The 20,042-nt window shown below is 40.6% G+C and overlaps 1 protein-coding gene across 3 annotated transcripts in view; it reads left to right on the plus strand.

Moving 5' to 3' along the window:
* CD2AP (CD2 associated protein) overlaps positions 1-20,042 on the plus strand; it is a 135,012-nt gene that overhangs the window by 78,700 nt on the left and 36,270 nt on the right. For all 3 annotated transcript variants that reach the window (XR_010599371.1, XM_008163082.4, XM_024101047.3), the window contains 3 exons: positions 2,984-3,171; positions 8,779-8,887; positions 17,215-17,309. Coding sequence is in view for 2 of the 3 variants with exons in the window: in XM_008163082.4 (XP_008161304.2) it covers positions 2,984-3,171; positions 8,779-8,887; positions 17,215-17,309 (392 nt within the window). In the remaining variant the exon portion in view is untranslated. The remainder of the gene's footprint in view (positions 1-2,983; positions 3,172-8,778; positions 8,888-17,214; positions 17,310-20,042) is intronic.

Here is a 20,042-nt window from a genome sequence, read left to right on the forward strand (position 1 = left end):
TTTAGGATTGGGACCTAAAATTATAATTCCTTCATACCAAGAAGTAAGTATTTGGGTTTTTTGTTTTTCTCACCCCATTCTGATAGCCATGACACTGCCAGCTATCACTAAGAGTTTAACCTGAATGGATTTGGCAATAGGCCTAAAGCAATATAAATGTATCAGTAAATTTGCAATACTTCAAATGGAGTGTTGAATTTTAGGAGGAGGGGGATGCTGGATTCTCTGATCACCATTAGCAGTTATGTATGATACATCCTCATTATGCCATGTCTTGTGTCCTTGATGAATTTCCCATTTTAATATTACAAGCTTAGCAACTATTAATTCATATCACTTTAGGATTACATCAGATTTCAATCCAGATAGTGGAATCCTTTGTGGTTATAGGTGCATGGCCAGGAATGGCAGAAGTAGACAGTAATAGCTGAAAAGCATCATAATGTTGATAGGAACTCGAAGCAAATGTATGGTTTATAAGAAATGCAATGACTTAATCTAGTTTCTGTAAACTGTAATTTAGAGAAGGCTTTACAGTTTGAAGAAGAGAAACTCGCTACCGTGGTGTTGCTCATATAGAACATTGTTTGTCCACAGTGATATGCAAAGTAAACAAATCAATACTAAAAATTGATCTGAAGACCTGTTTTCTTTTGACAGCTACATAGTGATCAAGGAAAAGAGAGCATTGCAAAAAATTCAGTAGACTGTACTGTAGTTGCAAGGGGATCTGAGCTTTTAGTTTCTGGCAAGCTGGTGCTTAGAATTGGAAGAGAGAATACTCTAATATGGGGCATGTTTTGCATCAGTGCTGGAAAAGTTATTAGAAGCATGACAAAAGTGTGAACTGTTTGAGCAGTTCAGGCATTAGTTTAGCAGCTGTTCTGTGAATCAGGACTAAAGATTACTTGGTTTAAAAATAGCTGGTAAACTTACAAATCCAGTGTTTGCCCTTAAAATTATTATTTTCACTTCCAAACATAGTGCTCTGCATAACAGCAATGAAAGTCTATTTTCTGGTGGTAGCTATTAAGGATCTGTTTTTTTCAGAAATGCTGAACATGTAACTGCACTTGGAGTTGCAGGTGCTCAGCACTTTTGAAAATCAGGTTGCCAATAGCTACCATGCATTATATTTTGAGCAGCATTATTTTTTTTCTTCTCTGTTTGCCAGAGCCAGCAACACTTGAGTAAGCCCCCCATAAGCATGTGATCCTTTAAGACCAACATGCATCTTGTAGCCTAGAGGCTTCTTATCAGTGGGAAGAAGAGCTGGAGGGGAGTGACTTTCATAGGAATTGATACCCTAGAAAGAGCTCGAGTTGAAGGGCTAAAGTTAAACGATATGAAAGGGTATTTTGAGTTTGATAAATAATTGGAGTTTTAAGTTTCAAATGACTTTTATTTTGTCCATGCATACTGCAGGTGGAAAGCCAGTTTGCCTGTAAATACTAGTGTGGGAGTCTTTTAAGCTAAAACATTTTCAAACAGTTCCTTGGTCAGAGATGGGCAAACTATGGCCTGGGGACTGCATCTGGCCCTCGAGCTCCAGCCGGAGAGTGGAGTCAGGGGCTTGCCCCACTCCACGTGGCTCCCAAAAGCAGTGGCCTGTCCTCCCTCTGGCTCCTATGTGTAAGTCAGCCAGGGGGCTCCGCATGCTGCCCCCGCCCCAAGCGTTGCCCCCACAGCTCCCATTGGCCAGGAACTGCAGGGGCGGCACCTGCGGACAGGGCGGCGCGCAGAGCCGCCTGGCCATGCCTCCACATACGAACTGCAGTTGGGACATGAAGCAGCTTCTGAGAGTTGCTTGAGGTAAGCGCCGCCCCTGACACCCTCCTGTGCCTCTGGCCTAGCCCTGATCCCCCTTCGATCCCAGCCCGGAGTACCCGCCCACACCCTGAACTCCTCATTTCTGGCCCCACTCCAGAGCCCACACCCCCAGCCAGAGCCCTCACCCCCTTCCACACCCCAACCCCCAATTTTGTGAGCATTCATGGCCCGCCATATAATTTCCATACCCAGATATGGCCCTCAGGCCAAAAAATTTGCCCACCCCTGTCCTAGGTCCTGAATTCCTGACCATCAGCTGCATGCAACTGTAGTGATATTCATTATTCGCAAACAAACCACCCTGTTCCCTTAACATCATTTTTCAATTTTTTTTTTATCAGTTGTAAATAGTGCACCATGTAACAGTGATTAAACTTGGGCAACTACATCTGGTTGAAAAGTATGGAAAAGTAACATAAAAATAGAATTTAGATACTTTTTTAACATGTTCATAATTAACTCTTTAAAAATAACAGTAATAATTAAAGTGAAATTGATTTCAGTTATTTTCATCAGTTGTTTGAGGGCTGGGGAAAGTTTAATTTAGTAGCTTTGATGGAAAACATCCTTTCTTTAATGTTTAATAAGACCACAGTTGCCCTTTTGCTCTGGCTGTCCGAACATGGCAGAATTAACTATGAGGTGTTCTGCAGCACTTCCGAGTTGAGTAGCTACTGCTGCTGAAAGCAATAATGCATGCAAACTTTGTTACACCATTTTGAAATAAAAATACTAGGTCAAAAAGATGCAGGAGCAAATATCATCAGAGCTGGTGAAAAAATGTACAGCTGATGAAGATAACAGGTCTCATTGCCTTCCTGGCTGATGTTTGAGAAATCAGGCCAAAAATCAGTGATCTGATTTCTTGATGGCGGCTAAGGGCTACCAATACACATTTGGTGCAGAAATAGTGGCATTGTAAACTTCCTTGAAATGCTTCTTAGACACAGTCTTTCTAAATATCTAGCTAGCAGGAAATGTGTGAACTTAAGGATGGAACTGCAATTCTAAGGACTGTTGGGCAAGACCAGTGTACACAAAGACATTTATACAAAGGAACAATTTTCTGATTTGATTTCCAGACTGTCTGATTAATAGTAATATTGGCATTTATTAATGTATACATTAAAACCATTTTCTCTCAATTTTTCAGAGTCTCTTGTCACTGGCTCTCCCTCACCTGTGGTCTCTCCAGGGAATGGAAATGAACCTGGAGCTGGACCAATAGCACAGCCAAAGAAAATCCGAGGAGTTGGGTTTGGAGATATCTTTAAAGAAGGTTCCGTGAAACTTAAAACGAGATTACCCAGTAATGATTCAGAGGAGAAAAAACAAGATAAGGTTTGTGGTAGCCCATATTTGAGCATGCTGTCTTGGCTTGAGAATCCAAATTAAAACCATATTGTTAATATCTTTAATTTAAAAAAATAAAAACCCTGGTAATTAGAGCACCTTCTGTCCTAGGATCTTACAGATATAAATGCATTAGATCTCAACACTTCCATGAAGTCGTTTAACATCCCCATTTCACAAAGCGGGAAATTGAGATACAGAAAAGCAGAGTATCAGTGTATTGCAGAAATAAAAAAGGGAATTCACACCTTTCCTGTGCTTTTTAAAAACTAATACATCTCTATTCCGATATAACGCGAATTCACATAGAACGCGGTAAAGCAGCGCTCCGGGGAGGGCGGGGCTGCGCACTCCGGCAGATCAAAGCAAGTTTGATATAACGTGGTTTCACCTATAATGCGGTAAGATTTTTTGGCTCCCGAGGACAGCGTTATATCGGGGTAGAGATGTATGTATTTCAAGTAAGCTTCAAAACACAAAACAAAAGTGATGGATACCATCCGTTCAAAATAATCACTCTGTGTTGTCACAAGGCAATAGAAGAGAGGAAAAAGAAAATAGTACCTTCTGAACCAGCTGATTATCTTATTAGTATTATATATGTACACCCCCCCACCCCTTACTCCACTAATGGTATGGCTCTGCCCAAAGTAGTCATGAGTGAATGTAAAGGGTTTCAGTGCTTATCTGTACTTTATTTGAACCTGTTTGATCTTGTATTTTCACAAGAACAGGAGTTTTTGTGAGACTTCCTGATTTCAGTAGTAGAAATAATGAAAATATTCTTACTCATGAGATTTTTGTACTTCTGCTTCTGATGCAACTAAGAAGTGCATGAATCTTTATAATTTATATTTAAAAAAAAATAAATTGATTCAGAAACAACCAGAGCTCAGGATTGATTCTTCTATCTTATTTGGTTTGATTACTGTAGTAATAGGCAGTAGTGTACTGAAAGGGAAAAACTCTGCAGTTAATGTTGGACTAAACATCTGGTTACGGTGCACAATGGAAAATATTTTTTTTGCTCTCAAACCATTTTTTTGTACTGTTCAAACTTTTTTATATCTCATTACGTTACAGGTATTGCAGTCTTAACATTGTTCATAAAAAACATTGTCTTATCTGATCAGGCTAGTGAGCCCTCTAGTCCAGTATCCTGTCTTATTCCCTGACTTGTGCGTGTTTATATCCCTGCCAAAATTTTAAATTGTTACTCATTTTTTTATATCTTCATTGTAGAGGAAGGAGTGTCCAGTGCTTAGTGTGCTAGCATTGAACTCTGCAGACCCGGGTTAAATTCTCTGCTCTGCCACAGGCTTCCTGTGACTTTGGGAAAATCCTTTAGTCTTTCTGTACCACAGTTTCCCACCTGTAAAATGGTGATAATACTTCACATCTTATATGGGTGTGACACAAGACCTGGGTGAGGATAAATATGTTAAATATTTTGAGGTACTTAGAGATTGTGGGTAGTAATTTTATTTATAAATATAAATGTCCAGTCCTTGTTATGGATCCTGTTGGGTTCTTGGCTTTGATGTTATCTGGTGATTGAGAGTTCCAGAGACTACCCCTGTATTGTGTCATTAAAAAACAAGTTTTTTTTTTTTTTAAATCAGTTTGCCATTCCTGCTGCCTTTAAGTTTTCATCTTACGCCCCCTTTTTCCCTTGTATTAGGAGAGAAGATGCTTGGAAGTGCCTGATCTTGTAATTCAGTTCAGTTTGGTAGGGCACTGGCAGGGGGTAAGGGAATATGCATAGTTATTTTGCTGTGGGATTTATTTTGATATGATTTGATTGAGACTTCCACCACTGTTCATCAGTGCTGAGAGGCTGAAGAAAACCTCTCTGCTTAGCATTTGAACAGTGTCCTGGGCAAACAGATTCTGAGAGAGTTTTTAACTCAGATTTGGAAAAGCGCAGTTAAAATGTTATGTCTGGTTGAATCCCCCAGAGAGTCAACAATAAAATGAGAGTGCTCCATCCTGAACTGTTGTGCACATTAACGCACAATTTATATAAGAATTCATGCACGGTTCTTAAACTCTTGAAATATCTAAGCACAATGGGGTGAAATAAAGACAAAAGTAGCAACCACAAAATCATAAGTTTAAATAGAAAGATCTGATTTGTAAACAAAAGCTTACTGTTGTAATGATTGTTTTGTCTTTGATATTTACATGGAAGGATTTATAAACCTGTTTAAAACATAGAATCATAGATCTCGTCCACCGTAACCCCTAGATCCTTTTCTGCAGAACTGCTGCCTAGCCATTTGGTCCCTAGTCTGTAGCAATGCATGGGATTCTTCCCTCCTAAGTGCAAGACTCTGCACTTGTCCTTGTTGAACCTCATCAGATTTATTTTGGCCCAATCCTCCAATTTGTCTAGGTCCCTCTGTATTCTATCCCTACCCTCCAGCGTATCTGCCACTCCTCCCAGTTTAGTGTCATCTTTAAATTTGCTGAGGGTGCAATCCACGCCATCCTCCAGATCATTAATGAAGATATTGAACAAGACCGACCCTTGGGGCACTCTGCTTGATACTGGCTGCCAACTAGACATGGAGCCATTGATCACGACCCGTTGAGCTCGATGATCTAGCCAGCTTTCTATCCACCTTATAGTCCATTCATCCAGCCCATACTTCTTTAACTTGCTGGCAAGAATACTGTGGGAGACCGTATCAAAAGCTTTGCTAAAGTCAGGGAATAACACGTCCACCTCTTTCCCCTCATTCACAGAGCCAGTTATCTCATCATAGAAGGCAATTATGTTAGTCAGGCATGACTTGCCCTTGGTGAATCCATGCTGACTGTCCCTGATCACTTTCCTCTCCTCTGAGTGCTTCAAAATGGTTTCCTTGAGGACCTGCTCCATGATTTTTCCAGGGACTGAGGTGAGGCGGACTGTCCTGTAGTTTCCCGGATCCTCCTCCTCCTCTTTTTTAAAGATGGGCACTACATTAGCCTTTTTCCAGTCATCCGGGACCTCGCCCCGGTCGCCACGAGTTTTCAAAGATAACGGCCAATGGTTCTACAATCACATCCGCCAACTCCTTTAGCACCCTCGGATGCAGTGCATCCGGCCCCATGGACTTGTGCGTGTCCAGCTTTTCTAAATAGACTTGAACCACTTCTTTCTCCGCAGAGGGCTGGTCACCTCCTCCCCATACTGTGCTGCCCATGCTACATAAGTATTTAAGTAGACTTTTTAAAGCTGGCTAAATGCATTTTTGTCTGATCTCTTTTCTCTTAGTAAGAGATATTGTAAGCCATTACAATGGTAATGTAAATATTATCATAGCTGGAATTTCAGAGATTGATGTAAGTGGAACTGATCACTTTCTTATAGTGAGAAATTCATTCTCTAGAAGTGTCTGGGATTCACCTATTTTCTTTCTGACTGATGTGATGGAGTACAGTTATCCTATCCAAGATATGTTTGTATGATTTAGATTCTAATGGATGAGCAGACTTTATACTGTGTGGGTTTACTGTATAGCAGTACCCAAACATGTGATGGAAGCAAGAATGTCTTTTTGTTCACTTAATAGGCTTATCCTGTAAACTGTTAAAGACTCTCTCTCAATTAGTAAGACACAGCAAGGAAGTGAAGTGAGAAAATAGTCTGAAAAATTTAAAGGCTGTGAAATAAACCGTTTGAAGCTGCAATTATATTTAACGTAACCGTTAAAAAAATAATAATAAAGTGCTAGCCAGAATTTGACACTTGTATAAGAGATGCATTTATGGAGATTTTCTCTGCTCCAAAGAACTTTTGCAATCTACTACACAGAAAAGACGAGTACTGGCTGACCCAGAGCAGGGAGTTAATTTTAATGAAGACTTCAGTAAAATGTGATTTTAAAAAAAATTGTGCTGATGTGACTCATTATCTCTAATGGTATTGGTGGAGTGGTGGGAAAGAATTCAGTAGTGGCTGCTAGTTGTGGATTAGTTGGGGAAAAAATGCATTTTTAGGAGATGTTAGAATGAGATGAGGGCTTTCCACACTGGGATTGGAAGGTAGAGTCCAAACTTACACCACTGTGATATGTTTCAGATCCACTAAGTACCTTTGGACAATGTACTGTGTTGCAAGATACAGGACGAGCTTTAGTTAACTCCAGTGCTTTGGCCAAATTCCAACCTGGGGGGTATTTATATTCTGGTTCCTTCCACGTGCATTTTTAATTGGATACAATTTCCTGCACTTCCCCTCTAAAACTATTTGTGTGCTGCTAAACTAGTTTCATCTTGGAGGTGGTTTATTTCAGTGCTAGGTGGAGTGACTCCTTTATATAGCACTGTTACATTTTTGTGAAGGATGCTTATATGGTTATATGATCTGTTTGGCTTGTTCGTATTAATCTGGATCCTGTTTAAGCGCTACAAAATTTGGTTTTTAATAAATGAAAGGGGAAGACTAGTGACCCTTGCTCACATGAGTGGTGCTTACTGATGTGAGAAGTTTCAGTAGGATTACTCAGGTGAGTATTGGTTATAGGATCAGGACCTAAGTGTCTGTTTGATATGATTGTGAAGAAGAGTTGGTCAGAAAAGTTTTCCCATTCTGCAAAAAATTTCGAGATTGAATTGAAACTGAGACCTTTTATGTTTTTTTTTTGGGGGGGGGGGGAGTGGGGAGGGGGAAGAAGCCATCCCAGTATACCCAAGAGCCTGGCAGTTAAGGCACTTGCCTGGGATGTGGGATACTCAGGTTCAAGTCCCTGCTCTGCCTGGATTTTCCCACAAATGAGTGCCCACTAGGGTGAGGATCTCTCTATGTGGTTTTAAAATTCCATCCTGGACCTAAGAAACCTTTCCTGAACAGTTTTGCCAAAACTGATACGTTTCTGTGAAAAGTTTCAGCTTCAGTGAATCAGCGTTTTCTGACAAAATGTTTCATCAAAATTCCTGGTTGGTTCTATTGTGAAGAAAACGTTTGAAAGGGATTTAAGCAGTCTGAATCTGTCTGCAGGCTCAGTAAGCCTGAAACAATGTCTTGGATAGGAGAAATCTGGTACATTATTGTAATGGGATGTTAACTCACAAGATCGATGGCAAATTAAATGTCTGCAGAGTTCATTTTAACAGAAACATCCAGCTAATGGTTTTATCCGCTTTGGTTGGATGCTGTGGCAGATATTAGGAGTGAGCAGAAGTCAGGACGAGCAGCTCTGTCACCTTAAACTGATGCTATAAACAGTGGAGTCCTGTAGTCTGCTCTTTCTCCAACTGCTAAGCACCTAAGCCCTCCTCTGGACTGAATCCCACCCACAATGGTGTTGGTGGAAAAAGATGCATTGCTGCTTGGCTATCTCACTCCTATTGCATCAGTGGCCTTAATATTGTAATTATAGAACCTAACTAAATTAAATACGTAATATGACAGTCTCAAAGAATGAATGACACCCTTGTTATATGGAATTAATTACCTAATTGTAAAAGAGAGCTGTCACCATTTCAGATGGTCAAATCATGAGAAGGTGTCTGGTTGCAAAATTATAAGCATTTTGTTTTGATTTGGCTTTCTCCCTTTCTAATAAGTTATTGTGCGTATCTTTTTTTTCTCTTGCATTTGTTTAGCCACTACCTAACCTTCCACCGGGACCAAAACTAACCCAGTTTCCTAGTGTAACAAAAGCAGAACCTGCAGTAGATGTAACAAAAGTAGAAACTGAAAGCAAACCAAAAGGTAAGGTTAATGTATATTTGCCTCGGTTTTATTTTTTAGTCATAGAGTCATGGAAGTGTAGGACTGAAAGTGGCCTCGGTAGGTTATCTAGCCCAGTTCTCTTCACTGAGGCAGGACACTAAGTATCCTAGTATTATCTATTATCTATGGAGATGTATGTAGTTATGGAAGTATACAATAAAATAACTTGTTCTGATTAAGACCTTATATTTTTATTTAGTAAAAATATACTTAGCTTTTTCAGCTTCAAAGTGTCTTACAAATACTGAGTAGGGTGGGTTACCCACACTTTACAGATGGATGGAAACTGAAGTCAGAAGTTATGTGACTTCCCACATTTCTACCTGTATTAAAATTCAAAGTATTCAGATCATACAATTACAGATGGAATCCAATTAACATAGGAGCTGTCCCTAAAAATGTAAGGCCTCATCTACACACACAGTTGCCCTGATTTAACTAAAGATGCAAAATCCTGTGTAGACATTGTTTTATATTGGTGTAACCCTGGCTTCTGTAGATTTAGCTTGCATCCATAAAAACCAGCAGAGCTATATTGGTATAGGGTGTGGTGTGTTTCTGTCTCCCCCCCTTCCCCCCCCCCCCCCCCCCCCCCCGCAACATAGGTCTAATGGTAAAAGCCCGAGTGCAAGCCATACTTGCATGATGAGGGACTCTATCCTGGTAAACAGTGACTCTGAAAAAGATTTAGGGATTGTGGTGGATGATCAACCGAACATGAACTCCTAGTGCAATATTGGGACAAAAAAGAGCTAATGCTGCTCTGGGATGTGTAAGTGGAATCTTGAGGAGTAGAAGAGAATTTATTTTATCTTTATATTTGGTACTTGTGTGACCGTTGCTGGAATCCTGTGTCCAGTTCTGGTGTCCACAATTCAAGTAGGACGTTGATAAATTGGAGAGGGTTGAGAGAAGAGCCATGAGAATGATTAAAGGATTAGAAAGCTACCTTATAGTGACAGATTCATGGAGCTCAATATATTTATCTTAACAAAGAGAAGATTAAGGGGTGATTTGATTATGGTCTGTAAATACATACATGAGGAACAAATATTTGATGATGGGCTCTTCAATGTAACGGAGAAAGGACTAACACCTCAAATGGCTAGCAGTTGAAGCTAGACAAATTCAGATTGGAAATAAGGGGGAATTTTTAGCAGTGAGAGTAATTAACCGTTGGAACAACTTATCAAGGGTCATGGTGGATTTTCCATCACTGACAACTTTTAAGTCAAGATGGGATATTTTTCTAAAAGATCTGCTCCAAGAAATGTTTTGGGGAAGTTCTCTCTCCTGTATTATGCAGGAGGTCATACTGGACAATCGCAATGGTCTTTTCTGGCTTTGGAATCTAAAAATCTGTGAAAAGTTAACTAACTTTCTAATAGAGTGTGAAGGGGGAGAGACACCAGCTCACTGCCTTGTAGACTCAACAGGCCAGCAGTGTAGCAGTTTACATTGTGAAGTCTATTTTCACAATCAAAATGGCTAGAAATTTTGTTTTGTTTTTAATGTTTAAATTTTGGATAATGCTTCGAAAGATAGAATTAATCCAACAACATGGAGGATCCACATCTGAGAAAAATTACATGAAAATCAACAACCTTTTCTGTAGTCTGAAAAAGACCTCTGGCTAAAAGCATGCAAATTTCAATCAGCAGCTATGTTGATGTATATGATTTATTTGTATTAAGTACTTAAATGATGGTCTCTCTATGGTGTGGGGACTAACATATTACAGATGGTCAGTTACCCAGGTTTCAGAGTAGCAGCCGTGTTAGTCTGTATCCGCAAAAAGAACAAGAGTACTTGTGGCACCTTAGAGACTAACAAATTTATTAGAGCATAAGCTTTCGTGGACTACAGCCCACTTCTTATGCATCCGAAGAAGTGGGCTGTAGTCCACGAAAGCTTATGCTCTAATAAATTTGTTAGTCTCTAAGGTGCCACAAGTACTCCTGTTCTTTTTTCAGTTACCCAGGTGATAAAAGCAATATGAAAACCAGATGGATAACTTTTACACGACAAAATAAGACTATCTGATATCCTGTGAGGAGGGCTTATTTATTTGTTTTAAAAACTATATCTCAATTTATATAGGTTTATTCTTACAAAAATATATTAAGAATAATATCCTTACTTTTTGAGGAGGAGGGCATGGAAGTAAACCACCAGTGTTTAGTTAATTAGTTAATAAAATAAGTACACATCTCCTCAAGACGTTTTAGATGATCAGGACTTCATTTTAGTGTCTCTCATCTGCTTCTGGAAGTTGGTTTTGGTCATTAGTACAAGTAAATAAACATCTTTTTGCTGAAGAAACCACAACTTTAGTTTGTTTTCAGTAAATCAAATTTAAGACCTTTCAGAGGACAACAGCTATGACCACTACTGCTGTTCTGTAGTACTGAATCGGTGGATGATCTTCCATCTAAGGACTGGTCTACACTTGGGGGGGAGAGGAGGGCGGGGAGATCGGTCTAAGATACGCAACTTCAGCTATGAGAATAAGACGGATCTTAGATCGACTTACCTCGCATCCTCACGGTGCGGGATCGACGGCCGCTGCTCCCCCGTCGACTCCGCTTCCGCCTCTTGCTCTGGTGGAGTTCCGGAGTAGACGGGGAGCGCGTTCGGGGATCAATTTATTGCGTCTAGATGAGACACGATAAATCGATCCCCAATAGCTTGATTACTACCCGCCGATCCGGCGGGTAGTGAAGACGTACCCTTAAACTGCAGTTTAATTTGAAATAACCTTTATTTACTGCCAGTTTTCTGTTGGCACAAGACTAGTTAAAATGCCAAGATCCTTGAGTAAATTATTTCTGCATTAAATATACAGTTAATAACTTGTTAAATAGGTTAAGTGCTGGAGAAGTGGTTGATAATTTTTCTGTAAGTCACCTTCTTGGATTTTTGTGCTCTGGTAATTCTATAGTAAAATGACAAGATGAAGATGGTGTATCAGCCCTGACTGGATCTCCCCACCCACCCCTCCAGTAAATGGTTACTGGTTTGCTGTATTGGATCCAACTTTTTGGATCCAATGTGCTTTCAAGCCACTGAGTCCAGTCACGATCTCTAACTCTGGGATTCTAGAGCATGCTCCGTGGGTACAGAATCTGTCTGGCACCCTTCTTTGGGATGTGGAACTCTGCAGTCCAGATATCATAGGCCCTGAGACCAGTACAGGACATACCAAGCCTCTCCAGTCACCTACGCATTCTTCCCCAGACTCCACTTTCATGGGTACTCTGGTTAATAGTTTAACTCATTAGGGACCACATGAGAGTTAAAGAAAAGAACACAGACTTTGCAAAGGAACTTCCAAAACACACACATTTTGGACAGCACTGGAGAGTGACAGATCTAGGCAAAGCAAGCAACACCTGAACCCAAATCCCTCCCTCAAACGTCTCACTACTACTGAGAGTCCTTCTCGTTTGGTCAGTGTCCTGGGGGAAGGCAAAATCCCTCCTGCCTCCACTCCCCTCCCCCACCATCCCCACTCCTCCTGGTGTGTGTGTGGGGATGGGGAGGGGAAGGGGATTCTCTCTTCTCTTTCTGGCAATGTAATTGCTCCCTCTGCTTAGTGAGACTGTCTCTTAAGAGCAGGCTTTGTCTACTCTCTCTTCTTCTCTTCCTCCACTGGGGAAGTTCCATGTACCAACCACTCAGGTGCTGTTCTGGGCAGAGTCCCTAAGTCAATGGCTGTGCTGGTAGCAACCTCATTGTTCTACCAGAGTAGAACAATACAAGGTTAATAACACTGTTTATTTCCGATATGATCTGTTCCGGCTACAGAATGGAAATTCTAATCCAGACTGAAGGTTACAATTATAAGTGCTTTTCATAAAACAAAGAGGAATTTATAAAAAGACATATTCCCAAACTGTCACAAGTGTTTTTACATAGTTCTACAATTTGTAACTAAACTATAAAGCCCTAATCCTACAAATCTTATGCATGTGTTTAACTTTACTGGGACTGCTACAAGTTAAATGTGTGCATAAGTGTTTGTTGGATTGGACCCTATGAGGAATATGCTAGTTTTAAATTCAGACTATAGAATAAAAAATATCCTGCATTGACTTGGAGACGAGCAATAATTGTTGAAATCATTTATAACTGACTAATCTGACACACAGGACCCCAGCCCTGATTAACATTGATAGCATTATCACATATGTAAGGGCATATTGGTTACCATTCCCAAAAACTGTAGGACGTTAAATGCAAGGGAAATTACTCTCTTCTCCATAGGTCAAAAATATTTAAAATGGTAAAAGCATTAATATTTAATATTGCTTGAATTTTTGTCATAAAGCTTTCAGTTCCTGGTGTGCTTGAGTGCAGTCTGTTGGAAGTAACATAAAAATTAAGGCTGTCGATTTAATCGCAGTTAACTCACGCAATTAATTCAAAAAAATGAATTGCAATTAAAAAAATTAATCGTGATTAATCGCAGTTTTAATCTCACTATTAAACAATAGAACACCAATTGAAATTTATTAAATATTATGGAAGTTTTTCTACATTTTCAAATATATTGATTTCAGTTACGATACAGAATACAAAGTATACAGCACTCACTTTTATACAAGTACTGAAGTGCAATCTCTTTATCGTGAAAGCGCAACTTACAAATGTAGGTTTTTTTTGTTACATAACTACACTCAAAAACAAAACAATGTAAAACTTCTGAGCCTACAAGTCCACTCATTCCTACTTCGGGTTCAGCCAATCGCTAAGACAAACACGTTTGTTTACATTTACAGGAGATAATGCTGCCCTCTTCTTATTTCCAATGTCACCAGAAAGTGAGACCAGGTAATTTGGATGTCACTTTTTTAGCCGGCATTGCAAGGTATTTACATGCCAGATATCCTAAACATTCGTATGCCCCTTCATGCTTTAGCCACCATTTCAGAGGACATGCTTCCACGCTGATGGCGCTCATTAAAAAATAATGGGTTAATTAAATTTGTGACTGAACTTGGGAGAGAATTGTATGTCCCCTGCTGTGTTTTACCCACATTCTGCCATATATTTCATGTTATAGCAGTCTCGGATGATGACCCAGCCAACGTTCATTTTAAGATCACTTTCACTACAGATTTCATAGAATCATAGAATATCCGGGTTGGAAGGGACGTCAGGTGGTCATCTAGTCCAACCCCCTGCTCAAAGCAGGACCTAATCCCCAACTAAATCATCCCAGCCACGGCTTTGTCAAGCTTGACCTTAAAAACCTCTAAGGAAGGAGATTCCACCACCTCCCTAGGTAACCCATTACAGTGCTTCACCACCCTCCTAGTGAAAAAGTTTTTCCTAATATCCAACCTAAACCTCCCCCACTGCAACTTGAGACCATTACTCCTTGTTCTGTCATCTGCTAACTGAGAACAGTCTAGATCCATCCTCTTTGGAACCCCCTTTCAGGTAGTTGAAAGCAGCTATCAAATCCCCCCTCACTGGTCTCTTCTGCAGACTAAATAATCCCAGTTCCCTCAGGCTCTCCTCATAAGTCATGTGCTCCAGCTCCCTAATCATTTTTGTTACCCTCTCCTGGACTCTTTCCAATTTTTCCACATCCTCCTTGTACTATGAGGCCCAAAACTTGACACAGTACTCCAGATGAGGCCTCACCAATGCCAAACAGAGGAGAATGATCACGTCCCTCGATCTGATGATAGTGCTCCTACTTATACAGGCCAAAATGCCGTTAGCCTTCCTGGCAACAAGGACACACAGTTGATTCATATCCAGCTTCAGATATTGAACAAGACCGACCCTTGGGGCACTCCGCTTGATACCGGCTGCCAACTAGACATGGAACCATTGATCACTATCCATTGAGCCCGATGATCTAGCCAGCTTTCTATCTACCTTATAGTCCATTCATCCAGCCCATGCTTCTTTAACTTGCTGGCAAGAATATTGTGGGAGACCATGTCAAAAGCTTTGCTAAAGTCAAGGAATAACACGTCCACTTCTTTCCCCTCATCCACAGAACCGGTTATCCCACCGTAGAAGGCAATTAAGTTAGTCAGGCATGACTTGCCCTTGGTGAATCCATGCTGACTGTTCCTTATCACTTTCCTCTCCTCGAAGTGCTTCAAAATGGTTTCCTTGAGGACCTGCTCCATGATTTTTCCAGGGACTGAGGCTGACTGGCCTGTAGTTCCCCGGATCCTCCTTTCCCCCTTTTTTAAAGATGGGCACTACATTAGCCTTTTTCCAGTCATCCGGGACCTCCCTCGATCGCCATGAGTTTTCAAAGATAACAGCCAATGGCTCTGCAGTCATATCCACCAACTCCTTTAGCACCCATGGACTTGTGCTTGTCCAGCTTTTCTAAGTAGTCTTGAACCACTTCCTTCTCCACAGAGGGCTGGTCACCTCCTCCCCATACTGTGCTGCCCGGTGCAGTAGTCTAGGAGCTGACCTTGTTTGTGAAGACAGAGGCAAAAAAGCATTGAGTACATTAGCTTTTTCCACATCCTCTATCACTAGGTTGCCTCCCTCATTCAGTAAGGGGCCCACACTTTCCCTGGCCACCTTCTTGTTGCTAACATACCTGTAGAAACTCTTCTTGTTAACATCCCTTGCTAGCTGCAACTCCAAGTGTGATTTGACTTTCCTGATTTCACTCCTGCATTCCTGAGCAATATTTTTATACTCCTCCCTGCTCATTTGTTCAATCTTCCACTTCTTGTAAGCTTCTTTTTTGGGTTTAAGATCAGCAAGGATTTCACTGTTAAGCCAGGCTGGTCACCTGCCATATTTATTATTCTTTCTACACATTGGGATGGTTTGTTTCTGCAATCTCAATAAGGATTCTTTAAAAATACAGCCAGCTCTCCTTCACTCCTTTCCCCTCATGTTATTCTCCCAGGGGATCCTGTCCATCAGTTCCCTGATGGAGTCAAAGTCTGCTTCTCTGAAGTCCAGGGTCCGTATTCTGCTGATCTCTTTTCTTCCTTGTGTCAGGATCCTGAACTCAACCATCTCATGGTCACTGCCTCCCAGGTTCCCATCCACTTTTGCTTCCCCTACTAATTCTTCCCTGTTTGTGAGCAGCAGGTCGAGAAGAGCTCTGCCCTAGTTGGTTCCTCCAGCACTTGCACTTACAAAATGCAGAGAAGGTACCAATGTGAGATTTCTAAAGATAGCTACAGCACTCAGCCCAAGGTTAAGAATCTGAAGTACCTTCCAAAATCTGAGAGGGACGAGGTGTAGAGCATGCTTTCAAAAGTCTTAAAAGAGCAACACGCTGATGTGGAAACTACAGAACCCGAACCACCAAAAAAGAAAATCAACCATCTGTTGCTGGCATCTGACTCAGATAATGAAAATGAACGTGTGTTGGTCCACATTGCTTTGGATTGTTATCAAGCAGAACCCTTCATCAGTATGGACACATTCCCTGGAATGGTGGTTGAAGCATGAAAGGACATATGACTCTTACAGCATGTAAATAACTTGCGACGCCGGCTACAACAGTGCCATGAGAATGCCTGTTCTCACTTTCAGGTGATGTAAACAAAAAGCGGGCAGCATTATCTCCTGCAAATGTAAACCAACTTGTTTGTCTGAGTGATTGGCTGAACAAGAAGTAGGATTGAGTGGACTTGCAGGCTCTAAAATTTTACATTTTGTTTTTGAGTACATTTTTTTACAAAATTCTACATTTTTAAGTTCAACTTTCATGATAAAGAGATTGCACTACAGTACTTGTATTAGGTGAATTGCAAAATACTATTTTTTGTTTTTTTACAGTGCAAATACTTTTATTCAAAAATAATAAGGTGAGCACTGTACATTTTGTATTTTATGTTGTAATTGAAATCAATATATTTGAAAGTGTGGAAAACATCCAAAAATGTAGTATTCTATTATTGTTTAACAACATGATTGTTTGCACAATTAATTGCGATGAATTTTTTTTGACAGCCCTAATGAAAATCTCTGCCAGACGCACATGTTAAAAAACAAAACTAGGGACGTTCAACTCTAATTGCAAAGCTTCAATTCTAATGTCTAAAGTGACCTGTAGGAATGGGAGAATTGAATAAACAGTATACTGGTGTCTTCTTTTTGGCGTATTCTACTGGACATTTGTAAAACATACTGAAGATGGTCACTATACAAGATCAAAAGATGATTGTACTAGTAGTTGTGACTTTTGAGTTTTATCCTTCTAGGAAAGACAATAATTTTGAGCTTTTATTTATGTACCTTGATTCATACAACAAATTAGAACATTGTGCAAATGCAACCATTTTGCTTCTTTGTTTCAGTCAAGGAATATTGCAGGACTTTAATTTCCTTTGATGGTTCAAACGAAGATGAACTTGGTTTTAAAGAAGGCGAGATTATCCAGATAATAAGTAAGGTAAGGGTTTACTAATCACTTCGAGTTTTCGTGAATGTAGTTGAAGTACAGAATAAAATGGCAGGTCTACACTTAAAATGCTGCATTGTCACTGCTGCAGTGTTTCAGTGAAGATGCTACTATGCCAACGGGAGAGCTTTTCTGATTGGTGCAATTAATTCACCTCCACGAGAGGTAGTAGCTCTCCCGCCAACATAGTGCTGTCTACGCCTGGGGTTAGGTTGGTATAATACATTGCTCAGGGGTGTAGATTTTTTTTACATTGGTATAACTACATTGCTCTGGGGTGTAAGTTTATAGTGTAGACCTGGCCTTAGTAGCAGTAGATCTCATAATTTCCAGATCTATTCCAGTTAATCTGTTTTGTTCCACATTCTGATAAATTATTTTATCTTGGTAATAGATCAGAGTTTGTCCTGGAAGTTAACCATATGCTGTGCTATAATCTCATAAAAGCATGAAAATAAGTCCTTTCCTTATTGATTTTAACCACTTTTCATTTGGCAAGCACTTCCCCCATCGATTTCCACGTGTGGTGGACTGGGTTGTAGTAGTGAGTTGATTTCTCTTTAAAGAAACAGTTGAATTTTGCATTGAAATGTTGACCTGCAATATTTAATGTTACAAATATATTTTAAGCAAGGATTATTGTCAGTATGAAAATCCAAATGTTTTGTAACATTTGGGATCTCAGAATCATAATACTTAACAAAACTGCTTTATGGTGGCCAATCTGTCTCACTACTTAAAGGAATAAACTTTTGTCTGAATATTCACTTATTTGTGCTAGTAGATATGAAAGAGAGAGTCGGTGTTGAAAGGTAGCAGTTGCATCCCTAACCCATTTTATAAATGTTCTGCTGTAATAAAGACAGAAAATATCTAAAACAAGGGCTGGAAATCATATGTTACTGCTTAATTTTCCTCATCTGTAGTCCATAATCTTCTTTTTATATTAATCACATTTTACTAAGTGGGATATTAGAGGATTGATTTAGGTGGGGAATTGGAAGCATATTAACTACAATCCAGTTTTCATGTTCATAGTAGTATACAGTGAGGAGCATAAATACACATAAGCTAAGCTTCTTTAAAAGGATTTTGAGTTTTTTCAAGAGATTCCAACATGTCTTTAATGAAACAAGAAAATCATTGTAGCTATCGTTATTTGCTTGCGTTACAGTAGGACCTGGAAGTTAGGTAGGTTTTCGTAAGCACCAAATGATTAAGACAATTCTTGCCCCAAAGAGCTTACTATCCAAGTAGGCAAGACAAGCAAAAGAGGCAGAAGGACACAAAGAGACAGTGATTTATCCAAGGCCATACAGCAGGAATAGAACCCAGTCCAGTGTCCTTAATCCCAGTCCAATCTCTATCCACTGAACCGCACTGCTTGCGAAGTCTAGATTTCTTAAAAAATACTTATCCCAGTCCCAGGTTTTGATCTTATCTAAATTTCTGCACTTAATGTCATAGCCGTTAACATAGCTAGGAGCTGGAGCAATTAACTTTTCTATTTTTCAGTCTTCCTGTGTTCACTTGCCAAACAAAGGGAAGCAAAATTATAGATTAGCAAATGTAATGGGGACAAACATAGTTTCTGAGCCAGTGACCATCTCCTAAAGTAGTTTTTGCGTTTTCAAAATAGAAAATCTGCAATTTTGTTTGTGCGGATAAATACTTTGTTGGTTTTCTCCATAAGTGGAATGCTATTGAAAACCTGTAGAATGATGCATATTACTTACAAAGTGCCATACACAGCAGTGGCACTATATTTTGTTTTGTAAAGGCGGAGTTCTTTCATATCAGGTTAGATCTAGGTTTGCATAAGGATACAGTCAAGTCATAACAAGATTTTAAAATTTGTACTAATTTTATCCTCCCGTTGTTGCTTGGAACTGATGTGTCCACCCCTCCCACCCACCTTAAATTCCCCTGTATCCAGTGTTAAATATAAACTGGCTCCCTTCGACTCTGACCATAGAATCAGATACATAAGGACCCTTGTATCCACTCAGATCCAATTGCAAGATTGGGGCCTTTCCAGGGCCGGCTCTAGGCACCAGCAAAACAAGCTGGTGCTTGCGGCGGCACATTTTTAGGGGCGGCATTGCCGGCGCCAGAATGCCGCCCCTAAAAATGTGCCCCGGCTGCCCTAGCTCACCTCTGCTGCTGCCACTTGCGCGCCGTGGCGCGCGAAACAGCTGATTCGTGTGCCGCTGCTCCCCCTCCCTCCCAGGCTCTCAAACCTGGGAGGGAGGGGGAGATCCCGAGTGGCCGCGGTGCGCGAAACAGCTGATTCACGTGCCGCTGCTCACCCTCCCTCCTAGGTTTGAGAGCCTGGGAGGGAGGGGGAGACTCTGATGGCCGCGGCGCGCGCGCCGCTTCTCCCCCTCCCTCCTAGGCTTGAGAGCCTGGGGGGAGGAGGCAGGGCTGGGGATTTGGGGAAGGGGCGGAGCTGAGGTGGGGCCAGGGGTGGGGTAATAAAAAAATGGGGGAGGAGGGGCGGCCAAAATTGTTTCTGCTTGGGGCGGCAAAAATCCTAAAGCCGGCCCTGGGCCTTTCTGTACTAAAGCTCGTAATTGCTGGATTCCTGACATTAACAAAATTAGTAAACTCCAGAGGATAATATGAAGTTTACAAAGAGACTTTAATGGGAGAAATGATAAAACATTTTGAGTCTATAAACTGGCAGGGTGTCAATTTGGTTTTAGTTTCTTGTATTGCTGCCTC

Source organism: Chrysemys picta, chromosome 3 (assembly GCF_011386835.1).
Source record: "Chrysemys picta bellii isolate R12L10 chromosome 3, ASM1138683v2, whole genome shotgun sequence".
Lineage (NCBI taxonomy): Eukaryota > Metazoa > Chordata > Testudines > Emydidae > Chrysemys > Chrysemys picta.